The 24,505-nt window shown below is 45.0% G+C and overlaps 1 protein-coding gene across 2 annotated transcripts in view; it reads right to left on the reverse strand.

The window, feature by feature from the left end:
* Nucleotides 1-124: 124 nt before the first annotated feature.
* The window catches only part of capn15 (calpain 15), an 80,380-nt gene continuing 55,999 nt past the window's right edge, over nucleotides 125-24,505 (reverse strand). For both annotated transcript variants that reach the window (XM_014158877.2, XM_014158875.2), the window contains exons 3-12: nucleotides 15,596-15,804; nucleotides 12,810-12,993; nucleotides 12,195-12,418; nucleotides 9,763-9,888; nucleotides 9,395-9,547; nucleotides 7,677-7,838; nucleotides 7,315-7,547; nucleotides 6,208-6,371; nucleotides 5,123-5,301; nucleotides 125-4,148 (exon numbers count right to left, since the gene is read on the reverse strand). In XM_014158877.2, the coding sequence (XP_014014352.1) occupies nucleotides 3,971-4,148; nucleotides 5,123-5,301; nucleotides 6,208-6,371; nucleotides 7,315-7,547; nucleotides 7,677-7,838; nucleotides 9,395-9,547; nucleotides 9,763-9,888; nucleotides 12,195-12,418; nucleotides 12,810-12,993; nucleotides 15,596-15,804 (1,812 nt within the window). In that variant the 3' untranslated portion in view covers nucleotides 125-3,970. The remainder of the gene's footprint in view (nucleotides 4,149-5,122; nucleotides 5,302-6,207; nucleotides 6,372-7,314; nucleotides 7,548-7,676; nucleotides 7,839-9,394; nucleotides 9,548-9,762; nucleotides 9,889-12,194; nucleotides 12,419-12,809; nucleotides 12,994-15,595; nucleotides 15,805-24,505) is intronic.

A 24,505-nucleotide genomic window follows, 5' to 3' on the forward strand; every position in this document is an offset into this window, starting at 1 on the left:
CTGTAGCCAGATGACAACGCATGCAGACATGTTGACTACCTGTACTCGCTTATTGAACAGTAGGAGAGTTAGAAGAGAAAGCAGATACATAAGTGAGGGCATATTAACAAACTAACAGTTGTAATGTTTTATTTAAAAAAAACTTTATTTGGTCCATTGGAACCTGAGATTGAAAATTAAACATACATAGGTTTTTATACATATACTCATATATTTCCCACCCCCAAAATCAATAAAATACTCTATATATCACTTTTCTGCCCAAATAAGAGATCAATTTTCTGTTACAGCATTATGTTGGATTTGATTAGATTTTTTTACAAGGTAAAACAGTTGGTTCACTGTCTCGGTTGGGGTGGATTATAGCACTGGAGTCTGTACAGTTTACAAAAGACAGAACCAGATAGTTAGAGGCTGTTGGCTATGGACTGTGAATGGCCACAGCCTCTTGTGAACACCACGGGCCAACCCCTACTGCCAGGAAGAGTCACCACCACAACTCAACACGAGACGAATAGAATTATCCACAGGAACGACATGAAGAGAGAGAGAGCGAAATGACAACACGAATAAAAACAGATATCAACAACAACAACAACAAAAAACTAAATGTAATCACACAACATGTAAAGTGAAGTCACAGAGCCTCATGACGCTGACATTTTGAGGTGCCTTTGATTTCAGGTATTTTTCAGTGCAGGTTTCAGTTTCCGAGAAAATACAGTCCCACTGGGCTAAAACATATAAACATTCCTTTTTTTTCTGTCACCTATCAAACAATGGATGGTTCACTCAGGCAGTACTCATCATATCCACAGCTTACACACGCATACGTACTGTATGTATCCCGACCTTCTCGCACACATTTTACATTTGCGATAATAAGAGCAGGTTCCCTTTGTGCTTTGATCAAATCATTTTCTTTCTTTTTTACAATAATAAATGAATTAACACACAGAATGGACAGCTACTTGGCTGCAATCACAGAGAGCAAATACTCAATTCTCCTGAAAGTGTTCCGGTACATGTTAAACATTGACTGTAACAGTGGACAAGTTGAAGTACATTATGGTCATAATACATACAGTACTTGATGACACCGTCATGAAATATGCTACTAGTTGGCTATCCAACAAGTTAGAAGTGGTTGTATTGCACGAGACTGCACGTATCATGACGTTGTCAGGCTATTTATTTGTCATGAGTGGTGTCAGAACTGTCATATGTGTGACATCATCGTCGGCTCAAGGTCTTTCTTCCATTATTTTGGGGGGGACACTACAGTACATTCGAACACATGCAAAGGAAGGTGAATGTATTTATGCAAATCATTACATCCAAATAGCCTAAACAAATCATCTTTCAAGTGCACCCCCAAACTTTCTTTCTCTCCCAAGTTTTCCCAATTAATTTTTATTACATAAAAGAAAGATTTCTAGTTCTGCCTTAACTTAAGACTTAAGTTACATCTTAAGTTTTTCCACTTAACTCCCAAGAAATCTCCCAAACCTCGGCGAACTAAGACGGTATCGTGTTTAAGGATTTTCTCCTCTGACGGGAGATGGAGCGAGTAAATTGTTTCAGCTTAAAATGAGGGATTTGTGTTGCCTTGGTGAAGTCTGGTTAAATCAGACTGAACACTCACTGCATTGTCAACCAGGCTAGAAGTCTGATGGCTCTGGCGTAAAACATGAACAACAGTTGTGACATCACTCACATCCCTCACTGTTCCCTGTGCATCCTGGGAAATATGGCACACAATGCTCCAAGATTGCCGGAGAGGGAAGAAAACGCTACATTCTGCCCTCACATCTACATTTCTCAGGTGCCTCTTCAGTGTATGTATGTGTATGCGTGTGTGTGTGTGTGCATGTGTGTGTCTGCATTTGTGTGTTTGTGTGCGTGTCTGTGTCCAATAAAATCTCTCATTCGTTATTAAAAAGCAGAATTTGTTCCCTAATGTGCTTTTGGGCCATTTCATCCTGTTCATTAGGGCAAGCAATGAAAAACGTCTTGAATGGAAATGACCGCTTCTTATTGGACAAGTCCAGGTAGTCCCTCCCCGTTTCAGTCCATTTTCTTCCATCTGGTGAATAATGAATATGACACAGGTCTACCCCATCAAATGAACTGTAAACTAAACTCACTATCGAAACAATCATGGCTTCTACAAATATTCCCTTACTTAATAGTCTCCACTTTAAGGAGACGACAGACCAACAATTCAGGTAGACCCACAATGGAGACTTTGAATACGCCAACGATCCATTGACCTCCACTGTTGTATTCCCCCCCCAACAGGACTATAACCAGCTTTGTATAGCTGAAGAGTTGATGCTGATGCTGGAGCGAGACTTGATGTACCAAATGTGAGCAGACAGGCTTGACTGAATGTGCAAAGTCAATCAACCTCGGGGAGACAGACCAGAAAAAAAAAAGAGATCTCTTGCCTCCTTCGGCATTGATCACTGAACTGAGGGGAGACAGTAAGACGAGGAAGACAGAGAGAGATAATAGAGGGCAAGAGGTTACATTTCCTCTTTCTCGACACCCAGATAATATTGACCAGATATGCTGGAACAGCCATAGAGACAACTGTGTTAAAAAAAAAGAAAAAAAAAAAGAAAATGGCTGATGATGACACAGATCTAGACCGCATGGATAACGAACGACAGCAAGTCGAGTGAAAACAGCAAGGTGCAACAACTTGAAGATTTCAGCTATGCTATATGTCTCGTACGGTACAGCTGTCTATGATACACATTGATTTGACATTGTCTTCGAAACAGAGTCAGAGTCCACCTTATATTTGAGGTGGAGAAATAATAACACGGCATTTCAACAGCAGAGAAACGGGGGAGGGCTTGGACAGTTGACCGACAGACAGAAAGACAGAGGAGACGGGTGGAGAGACGGTAACCTAGACGGCTCGTTAAACGATTCAAGCACCGTACAAAACACAGACCAAAGAAAGACAATAAAACTTCTTTAAAAAATGTAAATGACTGTGGTAAAATCGCTAGTCGGGTTTGGCTCACATAGTATGGTGTAGAATATTGTACTACACCCCCCCCCCATCCTGTTGATAGTTGACAGATCCAAAGGTGCAGGGTACAGGAGGCAGGACAGGGGGCTTGGGGCAGAGAGAGCAGCTAACCCTCCCCCTCCATCCCGAACTAAACCTCACACAGCAGTGCCTGTTGGGAGTGAGGCTTTGAGGAGGGGAAGCTGATCCTAGACCAGCTCAAGGCAACTTCTACCTCGAGTACGGTGGGGTGGATCCATAGACCAAGAACAGTGGGGTCAGGGGGTCAGGGCAGCGTGGTTGATTGGCTCTGTGGGGAAACAGCCATCAGGTGGCTCAGCAGTTACAGCACTCCACCCTGGCCTTTGAATGACCTTTAGCCTTTGGGATGTGGGGTCAACAGTCAGTGTTCCTGGGCGTTCGTTGACATCTGTTGGGGGTTAGGGAAAGAACGGGCGCTGGTCTGTTCTGGTCAGGGTGTCTGGGTAATATCCCTGGTCCATAGACAGACAAACAGTACAGTGTTGTAGTTGACGAGGCTAGGTCTAGAATCCTTCCTGGTTCGTTGGAGGTTGGAGGGTCTCAGGACCCCTCTAGAAACACTGACGTCACCTGGGAGGGCTCCTTCATCTCCCATCTCATCCAAAATGGCACATCTACCCACTCTCCTCTCCTTCTTCCCAACTGGATCCAGGTGGTTTGGCAGGATCGAGTCCCCATCATTCATGGATTGAGGAGGAAGAAGAGGAAGACAAACGCCAGTACTCCGTCCAGTCATCCTTCCCACGGAGGTCTCCACAATCCACCCCCTCCCTCTATCCATATGCGTTTATTCCAGCGTCACACAGCCCCCCGCTTTCCGCACGAATGTGTTCACGTACGCGTGTGTCAACGTGAGTATCATCAGCTTGTGTGTGTGTGTGTGTGCGTGAAGGGGGGCCGTGGTCATAGGGGCCGTGGCCGGTGCAGGCCGTCGATGTCGGGGGTGAGCTGGGGGCTGTGCGTGGCCTTGGTGGGGGTCCAGTCCCCTAGGGAGGCCTGGGCGGCCTTACGGTGGGCCAGCCGGTGGGTGATGGAAAATCCTGCGTTGCCCTCCAGCTGGGATAGCACCACCAGCACCTGCCTGCAGGGGGAGAAAAATTCAGAAAACACAGTCAGGAAACATGGTCACGCAAGACTGTCCTCAGCAGAACGATGTGGTACATACACTGAGTGTACAAAACATTAACTGCTCTTTCCACGACTGACCAGGTGAATCCAGGTGAAAGCTATGGTCCCCTACTGATGTCACTTGTTAAATTCACTTCCATCAGTGTAGATGAAGGGGAGGAGACAGGTTAAAGAGGGATTTTTAAGTCTTGAGACAGTTGAGACGTGTATGTGCGTCATTCAGAGGGTGAATGGGCAAGACAAAAGATTGAAGTGTCTTTGAACAGGGTATGGTAGTAGGCGCACCGGTTTGTGTCAAGAACTGCACCGCTGCTGTTTTAAAAAAAACGCTCAACAGTTTCCTGTGTGTATCAAGAATGGTCCACCACCCAAAGGACATCCAGCCAACTTGACACAACTGTGGGAAGTATTGGAGTCAACATGGGCCAGCATCCCTGTGGAACACTTTCGATACCTTGTAGTCCATGCCCAGACGAACTGAGGCTGTTCTGAGGGCAAAAGGCGGTGCAACTCAATATTAGGAAGGTGTTCCTAATGTTTTGTACACTCAGTGTAAATCAGGGATGGGCAACATTAATCAGAGTGGGGGCCACAATAAATCTGAACTCGTCATGAATGCCCTGGGTACCCACATCCATATCATTTAAAAAAAAGTTCTACAGTTAATTTCGTGCAATTCTACGCATTATGCCATAGGGTGGAGAGGAATGTTTGCAGTTTTTAATAGAATTGTATATTACAATGAAGTATAAGACTGCAAGTAAACACCTAAAAAAAAAGACAGTCTTCAACAGTGGTATATAGGACTAAATACAAATAAAATGTGCTCTAGTTTCTTGTATTTTTATTACTTGGTAGCCAGTTACGGTGTGTGAGTGAACTTTCTAAATAGGCCATGAAAACAATGTACTGCGTGGTGTACACTACCTGTGCAGAGGCGGTACACTGTCGATGGTCTTAAGGCTGCCGCGGGTGGACACCACGTTGAAGCTGTCCGTACAGTCACATGACACGTGGAGGTAGTACTTGGGGTGGCGGTTCTCCACCACCACGATCAGCCCCGCCCAGCCGTGGGTCAGGTAGTAGCACGTCATGCCCTCGCGACCCTACATACACAGATAGAGGCAGACGGACACACAGACAGACAGACCAGTAAGGCCAGCAGGCTAGTCTTTTTTGAATTTGATTTTGTATGTTTTATTGGTATGTAACTGTTATGAAAGTTGTATTGTCAATTTTGTTTTGTATTTAAACGCCACTTTAAACGTGTACATGACACTGCAACAAAATTCCCCCATGGGGACAATAAAGTCAGTAAGTAAGCAAGACAAACACACAGACAGCCTGTTACTACATCATAATATATACCTAATATGACAGGGTTACACAACAGTTTAACGAACCAGTCTCTAGAAATATCCCCCTGTGTGTACTACTTCTGAGATACGCTCCACATATAGCAGGAAGTGGAACCCATGTTTTTACCCCCACCAGTGGATCATTCATGCTGCCTTGAACGTTTCCAAAGGTGTTGGGTCACCTTCGGTGGCTAGTAGGTTCAGAGTTGGAAAACTGAATCATTCAACAGAGCATCGCTTACATTTCATAGCCCCACCGTCCCCCTTAAATACCTGGAAACATGACAGACCCTTTCAGACACAAGTGTGTGAATGTGGACCGGATACTCGATCTGTGCATCCAATTCACATTCACCCACATTCTCTTACTTACTTTAGCCTTCTTTGGTGTGTGTCTGTGAGAGTGTGTGTGTGTGTGTGTGTGTGTGTATGTCTCCACTGTCCACTGTGTGTGTGGGACGTACATACACTCCAACACACAGTCTTTTGTTCTAGGTTAAGGATGAAAAACTGTTGGTTCTTTGGGAGTGTGTGTGTGAGAGTGCGTGTGTGTGTGTGTGCGGCTCACCCCTCTCCCTTGTTGCCGATCAGGAGGACTGCAATGTGGGTGTCTCTGAGTGTGTGTGTCTCACTGTGAGTGTGTGTGTCTCTCACCTCGTGTCTCTCCCCCTTGTTCTCGGTCAGTAGGATGATGGCGTCGGCCAGCGTGGTAGCGGTGGCCTCCACCTGCTCCACCATCACCTGACGGGAGCTGTAGATGGCCAGGATGTAACCTGGGAAGTCCTGGTTGGGACGCCGTGCACTGGTGGGGCTCGACACTAAGAGAAGACAAGACTCCATTTTATTCCCATTGTGATTGGTCGCCTTAATAAAACACTGATGAAGGCTAAGGGCCAAAACATTGGTTTTAACAATAAAGAAGTGGTTATGTCAACTTCCACTGCCCCCCAAGTTGCTGAATTTACTCTTCTCTTCCATTCTGTTTTTTGTTCCCTGATTTGAAAGACAAGGTTCAATCCACAAGCTGGCGGGGGATATTCCAGAAAGTTCCATATCCCTACAGGGGGATATTCCAGAAAGTTCCATATCCCTACAGTGGGATATAACAGAAAGTTCCATATCCCTACAGAGGGATATTCCAGAAAGTTCCATATCCCTACAGGGGGATATAACAGAAAGTTCCATATCCCTACAGAGGGATATTCCAGAAAGTCATCAAAGCTGCAAAGTCGGCTTGGCTGGATGCTGTCTCTCGTCTCTCCCTGCTAGAGCGGCACCTCTCTCTCTCCTTCCTCTAGCGCTTTCTCAGCCTCGGTTAATAAAGTAGCTTAAAAACGGACTTTCCTCCTGCTTCCCTCACTCGGATCACACCGAGTCCGAATCCCACCAGGTCTCTACGGAACAGGTCTAGTTGTCCTCGCATCTGTTCGGAGCGGGTCTCTATATTTAAAAACGGTATTTATGCATCCCGGGTCGGGGTGGGAAAGCCCCAGGTCAATTTCGGAACGGGTCCAACTTTTGGGACCCATGTGAGTCTATTATAGATGACTCAGCCCATAGGCACATTCTCCATTTTAAATTCTTTACCGGCTGCTCACACACACATTCAAACACAGCTGACACGTTCCCACTATGAGCTGACACATGCATACCATGAAATATGTCAGTTGTGTTTGGGCGGTACTCCTCTACCATCCATTCATGCCAATCTGTACAGGGATATACTGTATATATACTGTGTGTGTGTGTGTGTGTGTGTACCTGGTGTGGGCGGCCCCACTCCGCTGACGTTCATCTGCCAGTGGTTAAAGGCACAGCACACCACGGCGTACTCGCCCGGCTCCAGCATCACGTCACAGCCCACAAACTTCTTGACGGCCCGCTTGCTGTGGGCCAGCAGCCTCCCCAGGGTCAGCTTGTTGCCACTGCCAAACGACGCTCTGAACACCATGATACACAGGTCCAACAGGTGGCTGTCTGCCGTGTCCGACCGCCTAGGAGGAGGAGGGGAATAGAGATTCAGCAGTTTAAAAAGTTGGATTGTTTATTTACACGGTCTAAATTGTTATTTTTCATTCCAACAGGTGGCTGTTGAGCGCGAGAGAAAGAAAGACAGGAAGTACCTGCTGCCCTCCTGGAAGAGGGCGAACTCCAGCGCGGTCCTCTCCAGCATGGTCAGAGCGGTAACCGTAACAGGACCACAGGCTCTACTGGGGAAATAGCCCTGTAACCGCACCTCCTGCCAGTCTGAATGGATCTTACAGATGTCCACCGAGTCAAAGTACCTGTGGAAAGACAAAAAAAAAATACACAGACAAGTTTTAGAGTCGCTGACTGTGTAACAGTCGGGTTCCATCCTGACCGGGATGTGATCTTACAACCTGATGCACAATAACACTCGTCGCTCAGAGCCAATTGTGATGTCACCGATAACCACTAGCCGCTTCACTACCCAGCCAGTTTCACCACTGCTTCAACTGCACAGACACAAAAGGCAAAGAAAAGCTGCCCAGAAAATAAACATACAATATCTGTTCTACGAATGTCGATACATCACGTGCTGACATCATTAAATAAAACCTGTAAAGTTTGTCAATATTGCTGTTCTGGGCCAACAATAAAACCATAGTCAGGGTTAATAGCAGTGTGTGATTTGCTAAAAATAGCAGTGTGGTACACCACAAGGAGTTGTGTTAGGCCCAATTAGAAATCCAAGCTGTGATGCGCCTCTGCAGCATCTGTTGACATCAGGCCAGAAACGGGCACGCACAAACAGTCACGCGCACGGCTGCTGCATGCCATGACAGGACTCCCTTCCTACACGGTAACTTTACGTGAAGGCTATACCGTATCAAAAGAGCACATAGATGCACGCGCACACCCTCACAGCAGTATTTCAATAAGCCCCATCTTTGATCAGCACAAAGTCTTGTGAAAGACAGCTCCTTCATTTGACTTCTTAAGGCATGAGCTATCTTGACATCCTTTTCCTCTCCCTCTCTTACAAGTTGATGTTTTCCTGATAACTTTGACCAAAACCCAAATCAGAAGACCACCCTCTGACCTGACATTCCAGTCGTTCACACGCACACACGATTCAAATGTATTTATACAGATCAAAGCCAACACTTCACCTACCTCTCCACTCTCTCTCTTTCTCTCCCCCCATTTGGCTTGCTAATAAAAATGGCTCTGCTTCAAAGCGACCGCCCCCAGAGACCCAACCAGTGATTGACTCACCCTCTTTTCCTCTCAGTCTGTTTTTCACCATTTTATCACCCCCCCACCCTTCTGCTTTCTTTGTCATCTGTCTGCTCCCCTCTTTCGTCTTCCCAGAAGAAGAGAGGGGGATAAGAGGGAGGAGATGGAAGAGATAAAAAAAGCTCTGAAGCCAGAGTGAAGGGCTACTGTGGTGTTCTTAGTTCTTCTACTATGCTACACTTGTTAAAACGCTGTGATGACTTCACATCATGTATCTGTTTGTCAAGCACCCTTCACTAGGGATGGGCATTTCAAATGATTTCACTATTCAAATAATATGATTTTTTTCGGCTGTCCGGACAGTTGAAGTACAGTGTTCTGGCCTGTATGGACATTGTTTGCAATATTCAAGTGTGTTTACTTCTGTGCAGCACGAGAAGTGAGCTAACATGATGCTGCCCAGACTCCCAGTGCAGACATAGTGGAGCAGGCCCAGTGCTATAACAGAAGTACCTAAAGTAACAAAAATTCTAGTACCGAACCGTTATTCATGTTCAAGGCTCGAAAAAGTACAGACGTTTCGGTATGCCGGGCAACACTAACAGACAGACACATTGAGACGCATTGAGACGGGACCTACTTGATGAAGTCTCCATACTCTATCCAGAAGACACCCTCGCTGCTGCCGTGGGCCATGAGCTCATGGCGGAGGTGCTGCGGCCAATCAGGCCACTCGTCTGACCAGCTGCCGTTCCACGAGAAGCGACCCCACGGGTTCCTCAACCGCAGTAGTCTGAGCGGCAGAGAGAGAGAGAGAGAGAAAAACAACGCAATTGGGACTGAAAAACTGAAGAACACTTATCAGGGTTCGGGAATAAAAGGACACAATGACAGGAATCTGAAAAAGAGACACGGCCCTTCTCACCAATAACTTAAAACCCCACCCCCTTATCATTTGTAACCAATTAGCCAAACCCGGCTCCCACTAGTAACCCAATCGGCTCTCACCTGTAGCCCTGTACGTCCCGTACGTCCAGGATAGAGTAGGCGTGGCGAGGGCGGAGGCCCAACGACTCGTACGTCACATCATCCACCTTCATGTTCCCTCCTCCGCATGACGCCCCCATTAGAAACCTACCCATCACACGCAGAACATTGACAGAGATGCATCATAATTAGTCGGGGTCCCATTTCCATCAGGTGCAACGTTCCCTCTAAGCTGCGTGCGCAGTAGCCTTGAGACTGCCGTGCAGAAATATCAGCCCACAGAGAGAAGCACGAGCTTGAACTTCACAGAACTTTCCAGAGCACTGGTCACCAACCGGTCGTTCTCCAAGGCATTCCTAGGTGATCGCCAAACATTTCTGTAGAAAACCCAACAATAAAGCCTTGTGTTCCTATTTTTTAAATGTTTTTTGTCTGTTGGCGGTAGGGTAGGCGACCTGTTGCCATTTTGAACCATTTCATGTGTCTGAAGGTACAAACTCGACCTTCCCGGCAGGCCCAGAGAGCAAATCAAGTGCACTACAGGTCTACCGCTGGCCAATCGGATGGCTCAGATGACCGTGTTTGCAGTAACGTTGCAGGCACAAAAGAAACCTACAGCAAAGCTGATACTGTGAGATATCAAAACGTTTAAAACCACAACTCGAGAGAGACTCAACGAATACAGCAAAGAGATGCTGTTTTCAACACTTTGTATTCAACACTTTTATAAGCCATAAAACGCTCGTTCTTCCCATTTCCACTCGGCGCTGCAACAAGCACTGCAGCAGTAATGAATTAGTAGGAATGTGTACTGTATCTATAGGCTTGTTATTATTAGCGGCTTGGATCTTTTTTTAATATTGAGGAATATTGAACTTTCTCTGTTCATAGGATTAACAACATGAATTTGTGCACGAGGCAGAAATAATGCGGTGCGACTCCACTTTCGCCAATGATTTAAATGTATGCTCTCTCAGCTGTGCTTCAACAGTAACACAACAACAGATCTATTACCGGTGCGATCATGAAGCGTACCAAAAACAATTATGTAAATGGACCAAACAATTCTAGCAAAGGCAATATTCAGTGATCATGTATTGGGCCTATACCTTACTGCACAAACCTCACTGCTACAGTACTGTTTTTAATTGGTTAATGTTGCATAGGCTTGCAACAGAGCGGTAGATCTCGGCTTGTATTTGGACTCAGAAAGTGATTTTGACTCAGAAAAGGTTGTTGACCACAGTTCCAGAGTTTCCCCAGTTAACACTATCAACGTTTCCCTTTACTTTGGCAATTGTGATCGAATCAACGCAATATTAGCCACTTTCAATGCAACATACCGAAACAAAACGAACTAGGCAAGAGATTCTGTTGAAGGCAGAACGCGTCGGAGTAGGATTCTATTGGATTGACACGCACTACTCAGCACGTACTCTACACAGACCGGTGTGGCGCAACCAATCAGAGCTGCAGTAGGCTTATATGCAAATAACCCATTGCCTTATATGGATCTGTGCCATTTACTTTGAACTGGACCGTGTTTACAGCTTGTTTTGAGATTAAAGCGACAGCTGCATGTAACCGCGTGTACACATTTTGTTCATATCCTTTGCTAGTTAGGGAGTCATTGATCATTTGGAGTCAGCAATAGGGGAGTGATTGCTTCCTACAAGAGCACAAAACGTGTACATTTCTAGACATCTTTGAAAAGCGAGTCAGGTAAAGAGCTTTTCTCTGTCTGAAAGGGGCAGTGTTTTATTTTGAAACAGGCTTGAATAAGCTAAGTAGCCAATAGGCAGAGGGTAGCATCATTTGTCTGATTCTCTGTAATAATCTCTGTGGAGGAAAGGGAGACCGGTGTGGGCTTGGCCACGCTGACAGGAGCGCCGTGTGACTCCCTGATGCTGACCGGCCGGTGACCGGTGTATGGGAATAATAATGCATTTTATTATGTAAAGTGGTTTCTTGCATCAAACAAAACAACAACGTGTCTGAAGGACAAGTGGATAAACAGGTTCATGTCAAGCCCTGCATATTGTTTTTCATAAGTCTCAGTGTTCACAGTAAACGTGCGCTGGAAGTTGCACGGAATATTTGCGCTTAGCAGGCCTGAAGTTTGCCCAGTGCCTAGGAAAAATTAGAGGGAACATTGATCACGTGTCACCTTAAAACGCTTTCAGGGCGGTTGCCAAAACGGATCCAGAGAGAAGTCTACTCAGTGGACTAAAAAGCATTCTCCATTGAACATGCTTGTTAGTCAAGGAGTAGACGTAATCACGGTCCATTCAATAGGCCTCTTCATGTCTTCTCAAATGAATGGACTTGTTCTTGACCTAGACTCTCGAATAACTACTTCATACCTCGTGCCATCTGTGCACATCATGATACATCTACACAGCATTAGCGACTCCTCCCCCCCCCGAAAGACAAATCTCCTCTATCCCACTTACCCGGCCTCCTTGGAGCTCAGCATCTTGGCCCAGATGAGGTCCGTGTCGATGGGCTCCTCGCGGGGGTTGGTGGAGCTGACCTGCAGCATCAGTGAGTCACACGGCGCCCCCGTCAGCGTGGCCAAGCCCTCGATGGCGCGCCCCGCCTGCAGGGCGAAGTAGGAGCCATGGAGCTTGGCCAGGGCCTTCTCTATCAGGGCCACCCAGAGCTGCTTACGCTGAGCCTGGCGAGGGAGAGAGAGGAAGGAGGATGGAGGAAGGAAGGAAGGAGAGAGAAGAAAAGAGGGATCGTGAGTGGCAGAGGGGGATAGAGGTGGTGAAGTAGGAAGGATGGAGAAAGGTAGTGAAGGGGATAGAGGGAAGTGTATGATGGAGAAAGGGAGGGAGAGAACAGTAGGAAAGGGGAGTGAGACACAGAGAGAGAGAACAAGAGAGGGAGAGAGAAGGGTAGAGAGAAGAAAGAATGGAGAGAGAGAGAGAGCGAGCGAAAGCGAGGAGGTAAAATTAATGAGCAGTGAATGAGCCTTGCAATGAACATACAGGGAAGACAACGTTCCGAGTTCACAGAAGCAGTGAAGGACCACGCGTGAGTGAGTGTGGTGTCCCAGCCCTTACCTGGGAGAAGAGCAGGTATCCGTACTCATCGCAGGGAAGCATGTCGTCCACCAGCACGGTGATCCAGGTACCATCCTTACAAAGCCTGACCTGGTAGGCCCCCTCCTGGCAGATGCCCCTGGTGATCATCACCCTCTCCACCAGCTCTGGACGCTCCGCCAGCACCGCCAACGCACTCAGGAACCTACAGGGGGCAGCAATGAGATAGTCCGTCAGCAAGTCGGGCAGGCATAGTGTCAAAAACCTGAGCCTAGGCAACACAGTGACTAGGGTCTGGTTTCAACTAGGGACTCTTTTGGCACTGCCTACGTCGATAAGGAGAGAGAGAAAAAAAGAAAGTATTCTGGGGACTCTCCCAACAAATCACAATGCAGACATGCCAGAACTCCGCGATTCAAAACCAAGGTTTACAGGCATAACCTTTGCAGTGGTTTTAGTTAAGGTAATTGATGCAAACTAGCCACTTGCGAAATGCACTCATTAAAAATAACTTCTGTGTTCTACCATCTTGCTAGCTACGATTTTATTCAAGAGGATAAATTAGTCACATAGTTCTATGCCAAGAGTCCATCATTGAAACCAGATCCTAGTCACTGTGTTTATGAGACAAAGGCAGGCAGACAAGAAGGTTCTAAGTATATAAGTTAGTTTAAAGTCAGTCACTATAAGTTATTCATCACATTTATGACCAGATTCAGGATTGTATGGGTTCTTTGTTATTTCCTACTTCACAGTAGGAAATAACTGTGACATATTGGTCACATGTTCAAGAAATGCCTTCTTGAACATGTGAACTTTCATATGCAAGCATTTCGCGAAAACCCCCGCAATAACATCTGCTAAACACATGTATGTGACCAATATGTGACCAAATTTGATTTGATTTTGAATTGATGCCTTAATGACCAACTTGAAATGGATCCGTAAATATGAAAAAAGAATTAAAAAAAAAATGATGACCCGAGTTTAGCCAAGGGAAATAATCACTGAGCTATGGAGGGAGAAAGTCAGGACCCATGATTGGCTAAGATAATGGAGGGATAAAGGAGACTACCTACTGGAGAACAATGCCATGCTCACTCAGCCGGTTCCAAGCAAATTCTTAAAAGAGAAGGGCGAGGCTGAAGACGGTGTGAACGATTCTGAACGAGCGTAAACAAAGAGGAGGTCTCTATAGAAGTGCAAAGATCCTTCAAGGTATTTCCCTCCTACGTGTCTCCAAAGTGCGATAAGTTTATCACGTTTCAAAGCAGCATAACTTCCCCATGTTTCTTCACACTGCAGCGTATGGTATGATACGCCATTTTGAAGCTCTGCTTCTGTACCTTTCTCAATTGACGGTTGACTTGCCACCAATCTAAACCCCTAAAAGAGCAAGGCAGAAGCCAGACGTCGGAGGAGAACATTGTGAGGAAGCTGACTAGAGTGAGGTTATGGAACTCAGGAGATCTTCCTGCTAATCGACCCTTCCTAGAGCTGAGCCCCTTCGTTTGAGGCTTTACTCAGCAAGCACTCCCTGTGTGTGTGTGTGTGTGTGTGTGTGTGTGTGTGTGTGTGTGTGTGTGTGTGTGTGAGAGCACGCGTACATGTGATCTCGAAGCTAGAGAATCGGTCTCAAGAGGGGCCTTCTTTGCATGATATTTTTCCGTATCATCTCAACGAGACATTTTTCAATAGCGACTCCATCTCACCGTCTGCTCTGGGTTACAGTGCTAGACAAGCGTGGCCGATCTGGCCATTCAAACCCATGCAAATCCAATCAATGCAAATCAGATAAAAACATTTTTTTTAAAGAAGCGAATCAAAATCCAATTACTTTGGGCGTAGCGACAAGAACGCTGGACTATGACGGGTCGCGTTTCTAGCCTCTCAAGGGTGGGTTGATGTGACGGTATGCGTTTTGACATGTGGTTGCCTGGCTGGGGATGTGTAACGCGGACTGGAAATGTGACTAGGGGTGTGATTCAGAATGGGAATTGGGTTACTTCCTGTAGGGTGAGAGAGAGAGATTGCAGGGGTGCCTGGGGAGGGTTATTTTTGATAAGCAGCTGTGGATGTGTGTGTGTGTATTTGAGAGTAAAAAGTGTATGAGAATGAGTGTGTGTGTGTGTGTGTTTGTGAGAGAGATGATGACTGAATAAGAGTGTGTGTGTGTGTTTGTAGGAGTGACTACACAGGCCCCAAGGACACCCAAAACAAGGGCGTGGAGATAAACCCTATGTGTCCAGACCTACATTCCTCTGAATAATCCTACAGTCAGGTGCTGTATCAGTACATCTGGCTGCCTCGCCCCTCCTCTCTCTCTTTCTCTCTCCCCAGCTCTTTCTATTTATCTTTCACTCTCTCTCCACCTCCCCTTTTCACTCGCGCCCTCCCTCTTCCTCCCTCTCTCTTTAGCACCCCCCCCCCACTCTCTCCCTCCCTTTCTCTATTTCTCTCTCGCTCTCCCTGCTTTAGGCCCAGGGAGTACATCTACATTCATTTATCAGTGATAAACTACACGGACCAACAGTGTGTTTGTTTATTCTCTCCCACTGACCTTTAAGACGAGCGATGAGAGATCACCTCTCACATACAGAGTGGAGTTGGTTTATTCATTCAGAAACACCTTAGTAAACAGACCAGGGAGGGCAGAGACAAACACTATTTCTAACAAGCACAGCAGGCACGCAGGCCACGTATATACACGTCGACACACAATCATGCACACACGCTGTTTGAGGAAGGTAGCACGCTGTTTGGCACCCACACACACTAAGACGCTGCACACAGTGAAGGCAACTCACCAACAGTTTCCCAGCAGGCCTTGCAGGATGTCCGAGGGCCGAGGGGTGCGGAAGACAGACCATTTGACGCCCCGGTCCTTAAAGTTGTTGCAGTTGATCTCGTGAGGGCGGAGCCACTTTTTGATTCGCTGCTGGACGCTGTCGCCCTCGGGGAAGCCCACGGATTGGGGGCTGGGAGGGAAGCTGTCGTCCACAAAGTTCACCACGTTCTAAAATGACAGAGAGATATAAAACACATGACCCTTAACCTCCAGAAGAGACGGAGGTTACACAACAGTCCGGCTGAGAAACCACACAGAGTACAGTCTGATTATGTAAGTCAGTGGACTGGGTACAAGCGTGAGTCATTTGCTTGGAGATTAGAAGGCTGAACAAGTGCATTATCATACTGGCATCGAGACTAGTCAAAACAACACTAAGTCACCACACTGAGAGAAAACATGTACTGTATGTTGGCTGCAGTCTGGAAATCCCACAATGTAGGGGAGAGTGGGGTAAGTTGAGCGAAAGGGTTAAATGAGCCACTCCTTGGTTTCTAGGAAACCAGACACAAAATGTGTCATGTGACCAAATATTTAGGAAGAGGTCATAATTTCATGGAGTCTGTGAAGGAAGAAACCACATAGAAAAAAAAGTGGTCGACATAACCTGAAAGCCCTCTCAGCAAGGAAGAAGCCACTGCTCCAAAACCGCCATAAAAAAGCCAGACTACGGTTTGCAACTGCACATGGGGACAAAGATCTGACTCCTCTGGTCTGATGAAACAAAAATAGAACTGTTTGGCTATAATAACCATCGTTATGTTTGGAGGAAAAAGGGGGAGGCTTGCAAGCATTAGAACACCGTCCCAACCGTGAAGTAACGGGGGTGGCAGCATCATGTTGTGAGGGACTGGTGCACTTCACAAAATAGATTGCATCACGAAGAAGGAAAATTATGTGGATATATTGAAAAAACATCAAGACATGAGTAAGGAAGTTAAAGCTTGGTCGCAAATGGGTCTTCCAAACGGACAATGACCCCAAGCATACTTCCAAAGTTGTGGCAAAATGGACTAAGGACAACAAAGTCAAGGTATTGGAGTGGCCATCACAAAGCCCTGACCTCAATCCTATAGAAAATGTGTGTGCAGAACTGAAAAACCGTGTGCGAGCAAGGAGGCCTACAAACCTGACTCAGTTACACCAGCTCTGTCAGGAGGAATGGGCCAAAATTCACCCAACTTATTGTGGGAAGCTTGTGGAAGGCTACTTGAAACGTTTGACCCAAGTTAAACAATTTAAAGGCAATGCTACCAAATACTAATTGAGTGTATGTAAACTTCTGACCCACTGGGAATGTGATGAAAGAAATAAAAGCTGAAATAAATAATTATCTCTGCTATTATTCTGACATTTCACATTCTTAAAATAAAGTGCTGATCCTAACTGACCTAAGACAGGGAATTTTTTACGAGGATTAAATGTCAGGAATTGTGAAAACCTGAGTGTAAATGTATTTGGCTAAGGTGTATGTAAACTTCCGACTTCAAATGAATGAACTCAAGATGTGCATTTGTATTGTTACAGAGCAGACATCATCTTGCTCCGTGTTACAAATGTAAAACAAGCAGGGGTCTGGCCCCCCTTCAGGTGCGAGAGAGAGAGAGAGAGAGAGAGAGAGAGAGAGAGAGAGAGAGAGAGAGAGAGAGAGAGAGAGAGAGAGAGAGAAGGGATGAAGTCCCTTCGAGCAACATCAAGGGATTAATTTTTTGTTGTTGACTGAATGACACTGTAGAGGTACACTGACAAAACAAATAAAACAAACATGTACCCGCGTGAGAGACTCTGAAACAGTAGCAGAGGCACACACGGTCTTATCTGTTGACATGGAGTCTGAGCTTGCTAAACTCATCAAGAATCTCGCGGACCAGTTTCACGGGCTTAGAAGCCTCAAATGCAGAGAAGTTGCCTACAAAATTGGCACATCCTCCCCTATCCCGGACAACTGGTCGAGAAATGGATGTGTAAGTGATATTGAACAGAGATCGTTATCTGAATGAAGGCATACATTTAAGATGTACAATATACCACAACCCCATTCCATGAATTAAACTTTCACCTACCAGCACCCTCACGGGACACCCTCACGGGACACCCTCACCGACTTACCCCAAAGCGGCCCTACGCTCAATTTAACCCAAGAGACCACTTTCTTGGACAAGCAACGTTTTCAAAACTGTAATGTTTACATGAATACTGATTATTTCCTGGGATACACGACATCCTGCAATATATGTCGGTATCTGCGTTGGAAAGAACACTATATTTTCCTTAACGTAGTGATGCTGAATGTAAAAAATGGCTCAACATACCCCACTCTTCCCTACTGTAAATATAGTATGTGCAAACTAACAACACATGTCAAATATCCTAAACATGCAACTATCAGAGATCTAAAGGTTAGGACTATAGACCACTATAGTCCCTAGCCTACATGTTTTCTGTCTGACGTCTGTGTTAAAAAGGATGATGATTAATTCGGAGGCCTGCAGGCCGCCGTAGGAGCCACAGAACGCTGAGTCGTGCACCAGGAAAAACATTGGCAGCGAGTATTCATGTGGCTAAAGGAGCCTCTCTCCCCGCTGTTAAAACATTAAGATGCACACGCAGCACGGAAGGTGCCAAGGCACATCAAAACGCATATTCCCAGATCAAGAAGACGGCATGCTGAATCACACAGCGATGCTTCTAAACACACTGACTTGTGCACCCCGTGAAGCACTTTCAAGCTAAATCGTGCTTCTTTGAAATGTGCAATTGAAATAATCTGTTCAGAATTTCTACTTCAATTCCAAAACGTAAGTGATCACTGTTTAACAAAACAGTTTGAATTTAGGCTAACCAACCTACAATAATGACCTGCCACTATCACTCTGTCAAAACCCTGCTCAACAAACCTGAGGGAACTCATACAAAGACTAGCCTATGCTGTTTCCTCTGTGCGCTGTTGGTAGTGGTGGGATCCTGCATCCTGAACCAGTGGAAAGTACCCCAAGCACCCCGGCAGTGCACGGTCAATGGAGACAAATTGATTCGTCACCCTACCCAAAAGCCACTTCTGTTGCCCTCGACACCGTGGCAGACAGCGGCACATTGGCCCCTGCCCCCGTTTCCCCATCATGCCCCAGAAGATTTAGCCCCCCCGGGGTCCATCGGTGGCTCACTGGCTCTGCAGTTCAGAGGTTTACACCGCCCCTGCTTGTTGTCGGGTTTAGCCAGCAACCGATAACATTTTCCTTTGCTTCACAGCAGTTGGGAGGGCTTTCAGCGTCGACTGACCTGCAAATAGAGAGGCCTCTTTTTACTTGAGTTCCAAAAGCCACTCGCCGACAACACAGGACCTGGGAGACGGCAGCGTATAAGAAATGGGATAAACATGGACAGTATGTGACGCGTATCCACTTTCAGCACATGTGGAAATCAAAGGCAAATGAGGACGAAGCAGATGACTCATCGTGACACGTGTAGAAACAGGACAGACTGCCACGGCGAGACAGACAAGACACAAACAGTCCCACGCAGCGTTAGTGTCCCTTCAGCTATTCTCGCCAGGGCCAGCTGTTTGAGGCCTGTTGTGATGGCGACATTGCAACACAGTGCTGGTCTGACTGCCTGACTGTCTCCGATGGAACTGTGTTGGGTAATTCTCAAGGCTGGCCCAATGCCAATGCCTGAGAGCACTCTACTGCATTCGCAGTCACAGTTCACAGCTAGGCTAGTCCGGCTAACAAAACACACAGCACTCCAGCTGTCTGAGTCTCTATAGAAATACTGGGACGTTTGAATACAGAGAGGGAGTGACTGGCACTCACTGCAACCAAGTGCGATGGTACAGTCCACCTACTGATCGTGGCAATAGACGGCTATTGAGCCAACATGACAGTGGCACACTTATTGAACCGCCATTACATAGAAATAGCGCCGATAACGTTTACACTGGTTTATTGTACACTGGTTTATAGCCAATAGGGCCCGTTGAAATTTGTCTGAGGAGAAAGTGGCGAGTCGCCTGGCGCTGTCAGGTTCCCAAGCGTTCAGTTAAAATCCGCCTGTATGCCTACTGTTTGAATCGTGCTGTGGTTTAGCCTTGGCTATTCAATGAAAAGTAGAATGGAACATATGACGTTGTCGTCAACAGAGGGAACATAATCAGTATGTTTAGTGTGCTCCTAAAAGAGAGTTCATTACAATGTTTCCACCAGACAGGGCTTCACAGGTCAGAAAGAAAAAAATGATAGAATGCCTCAGCGTTGTTAACCTGTCTGAAATGCTACAGTGGACCGACACACTTCCCACTGGGCACAAACTGGTTAAATTAACGTGGCTTCAACATCATTTGTCAACATATTGTGAGGTGGAATCTACATGGGGGGGAAACGGTTGTTTTGAGGGTAAAATTTCAAACCACATGATAATGTCATCACGGTAACACATTTTCAACATAGACAAACCTTATAGAAAATATGTTGGAATTTGTACCTGGGAAACAACGTCAGATCTTCAACGTTATATCCACTATTAGGGGGGGAAAAAAACTATAGGCAGGGCAGCACCTCCTACTGGATAGTTGATCTCGTTACAGCTATCCCTTCGGTCTCCCATCCAGAGTTTTAACCAAGGCCAGGACTGCTTAGCTTTGATATTTCTCACTGACTATATGTGCTATGGTGAGAATGATCGTTGAGAAATCTCCACTATTAGATCCACTGCTGCTATTGAAGTCATTCCAAAGTGTAGGTTCAACAGAGAAAACATCATGTAGCCATACTTTATCACTCACATATCAGCATTTATACTGTTTAGGCATATATAGTGTTTGGGAAGTCAACAACAGCTATTGTTTAAATTCAACCAAGGACAAATAGACAATACATATATAGGTCTAGGGTTTCAAGCTTTGGTTGATTTCAAATGGAATCTACAAGTTAATAACAAATATGTTGGATTCACATCTCCAGGTCAAGCTAAAAATCCAAGTTAAAGAATAGGATTTAATCAAATCAAACTGTATTTAAAGTGCTTTTAAAGTTTGATGTGATTTAGTCCCATTCTTTAACTTCCATTTTTTTGTTGTTGAAATGGAGACCTGAATCCAACATACCAATTACTCATTTGTATACAAACTGGAATTCAAGCCAGACTCAGTGGCACAGATGGAGCTATCCAAGTGGAAGATACATCTCCTTTAACCTCTCTGGGCTAGGCGGGACGAATTCGTCCCACCTACACAACAGCCAGTGTAATCCAGTGGCGCGATTTTCAAATACCTTAAAAATCCTATTACTTCAATTTCTCAAACATATGACTATTTTACAGCTATTTAAAGACAAGACTCTCGTTAATCTAACCACACTGTCCGATTTCAAAAAGGCTTTACAACGAAAGCAAAACATTAGATTATGTCAGCAGAGTACCCAGCCAGAAATAATCAGACACGCATTTTTCAAGCTAGCATATAATGTCACAAAAACCCAGAAGACAGCTAAATGCAGCACTAACCTTTGATGATCTTCATCAGATGACAACACTAGGACATTATGTTATACAATACATGCATGTTTTGTTCAATCAAGTTCATATTTATATCAAAAAACAGCTTTTTACATTAGCATGTGACGTTCAGAACTAGCATACTTCCGGGGAATTTACTAACAATTTACTAAATTACTCACGATAAACGTTCACAAAAAACATAACAATTATTTTAAGAATTATAGATACAGAACTCCTTTATGCACTCGCTATGTCCGATTTTAAAATATATTTTCGGTGAAAGCACATTTTGCAATATTCTGAGTAGATAGCCCGGCATCACAGGGCTAGCTATTTAGACACCCACCAAGTTTAGCCCTCACCAAAGTCAGATTTACTATAAGAAAAATTGTATTACCTTTGCTGTTCTTTGTAAGAATGCACTCCCAGGACTTGTACTTCAATAACAAATGTTGGTTTGGTTCAAAATAATCCATAGTTATGTTTAAATATCCTCTGTTTTGTTCATGCGTTCGAGACACTATCCGAAAGGGTAAAGAAGGGTGACGCGCCCGACGCGTTTCGTGACAAAAAAAATCTAAATATTCCAATACCGTACTTCGAAGCATGTCAACCGCTGTTTAAAATCAATTTTTATGCCATTTTTCTCGTAAAAAAGCGATAATATTCCGACCGGGAAACCGTGTTTTAGTTCAAAGAGAGAGAAAATAAAAACATGGGGTCGCCTCGTGCACGCGCCTCAGTCTCATTGTCCTCTGATAGACCACTTACCAAAGGCGCTAATGTTTTTCAGCCAGGGGCTGCAAAGACATCATTCAGCTTTTTCCCGGGTTTTGAGAGCCTATGGGAGCCGTAGGAAGTGTCACGTTACAGCAAAGATCCTAAATTTTCAATAAAGAGAGTCAAGAAGCCCAAGGAATGGTCAGAGAGGGCACTTCCTGTACAGAATCTTCTCAGGTTTTTGCCTGCCATATGAGTTCTGTTATACTCACAGACACCATTAAAACAGTTTTAGAAACTTTAGGGTGTTTTCTATCCAAAGCCAATAATTATATGCATATTCTAGTTTCTGGGCAGTAGTAATAACCAGATTAAATCAGGTACATTTTTTTATCCGGCCGTGTAAATACTGCCCCCTAGCCCTAACAGGTTAAAATGTTGATATTTGGTTTCGTTGACAACCAAACTCAATATTACTTTTGTAAAACAGTAAAATAGCCTGTTAAAGCTATCTTACAAACTAACATAACAGTATTTATTCAACCTTACAATGAGCAACACATCCATGGCCACATTTTGAGGTTACTGTAACGATAAATGTCCTATTTAAAATCATAGAAAGCGTGCATGTTCAGGGTCGCAGGTCTGTGGAAACCTTCACAATTGCTATAATAACCTGCGCAGAATCTCAAACGACATTGATCACTTGCACCATGTACTTTAACATCATCTCAACTACAATCCAGGTCATTTGGTTGTGCTATTAGACGAAGCACAGTAATAGCACATTAAGTTATTGTATAAATAAACAAAATGTCTGAATTTGTATTCCCTTTTGAACTGTACTATGCTTTTAAAATGTTTGAAAGCGCAGTGATAACACATTTGGGAATTCCACAAACTTTTGGCTGTCTTTTTGAGTGGGTGAAAATAGGCTAGAATCTCATTGATCAATGTATCTCACAAATATTACCCATTTCTCCACGTTGAAAAGACGTGGTGTGCCCAGTGGGTTGGGACTATTTCTTAACAGTGTGCCGACACATTTTTATTGCTTAAAACCTCAAGTAATAGATTACGGAGGGACAATGTCTATCTGGATGGATGTATTTGTCCTTATACTGTCTAAATACCATCTTTGCTCCACTCTCATATAGCTCCCATTCTTGATCTACTTCTCTGTGACAACTCATAAATGAAATAATGGCTAGGCAGTGGTGGAAAATGTACGCAATTGTCATACTTGAGTAAAAGTAAAGATACCTTCATAGAAAATGACTCAAGTAAAAGTAACCCAGTAAAATACTACTTCAGTAAAAGTCTAAAAGTATTTGGTTTCAAATATACTCAAGTATCAAAAGTAGATGTACAGTGGGGCAAAAATGTATTTAGTCAGCCACCAATTGTGCAAGTTCTCCCACTTAAAACGATGAGAGAGGCCTGTAATTTTCATCATAGGTACACTTCAACTATGACAGACAAAATGAGAAAAAAAAAAACAGAAAATCACATTGTAGGATTTTTAATGAATTTATTTGCAAATTATGGTGGAAAATAAGTATACTTTGTTATATACCCTTTGTTGGCAATGACACAGGTCAAACGTTTTCTGTAAGTCTTCACAAGGTTTTCACACACTGTTGCTGGTATTTTGGCCCATTCCTCCTGCTCCTCTAGAGCAGTGATGTTTTGGGGCTGTCGCTGGACAACACGGACTTTCAACTCCCTCCAAAGATTTTCTATGGGGTTGAGATCTGGAGACTGGCTAGGCCACTCCAGGACCTTGAAATGCTTCTTACGAAGCCACTTCTTCGTTGCCCGGGTGGTGTGTTTGGGATCATTGTCATGCTGAAAGACCCAGCCACGTTTCATCTTCAATTCCCTTGCTGATGGAAGGAGGTTTTCACTCAAAATCTCACGATACATGGCCCCATTCATTCTTTCCTTTACACGGATCAGTCGTCCTGGTCCCTCTGCAGAAAAACAGCCCCACCACCTTCACAGTAGGTATGGTGTTCTTTGGATGCAACTCAGCATTCTTTGTCCTCCAAACACGACGAGTTGAGTTTTTACCAACAAGTTAGATTTTGGTTTCATCTGACCATATGACATTCTCCCAATCCTCTTCTGGATCATCCAAATGCTCTCTAGCAAACTTCAGACAGGCCTGGACATGTACTGGCTTAAGCAGGGGGACACGTCTGGCACTGCAGGATTTGAGTCCCTGGCAGCGTAGTGTGTTACTTATGGTAGGCTTTGTTACTTTGGTCCCAGCTCTCTGCAGGTCATTCACTAGGTCCCCCCGTGTGGTTCTGGGATTTTTGCTCACCGTTCTTGTGATCATTTTGACCCCACGGGGTGAGATCTTGCGTGGAGCCCCAGATCGAGGGAGATTATCAGTGGTCTTGTATGTCTTCCATTTCCTAATAATTGCTCCCACAGTTGATTTTTTCAAACCAAACTGCTTACCTATTGCAGATTCAGTCTTCCCAGCCTGGTGCAGGTCTACAATTTTGTTTCTGGTGTCCTTTGACAGCTCTTTGGTCTTGGCCATAGTGAAGTGTGGAGTGTGACTGTTTGAGGTTGTGGACAGGTGTCTTTTATACTGATAACAAGTTCAAACAGGTGCCATTAATACAGGTAACGAGTGGAGGAC

This window comes from Salmo salar, chromosome ssa19, assembly GCF_905237065.1.
Source record: "Salmo salar chromosome ssa19, Ssal_v3.1, whole genome shotgun sequence".
In the NCBI taxonomy this organism is placed as follows: domain Eukaryota; kingdom Metazoa; phylum Chordata; class Actinopteri; order Salmoniformes; family Salmonidae; genus Salmo; species Salmo salar.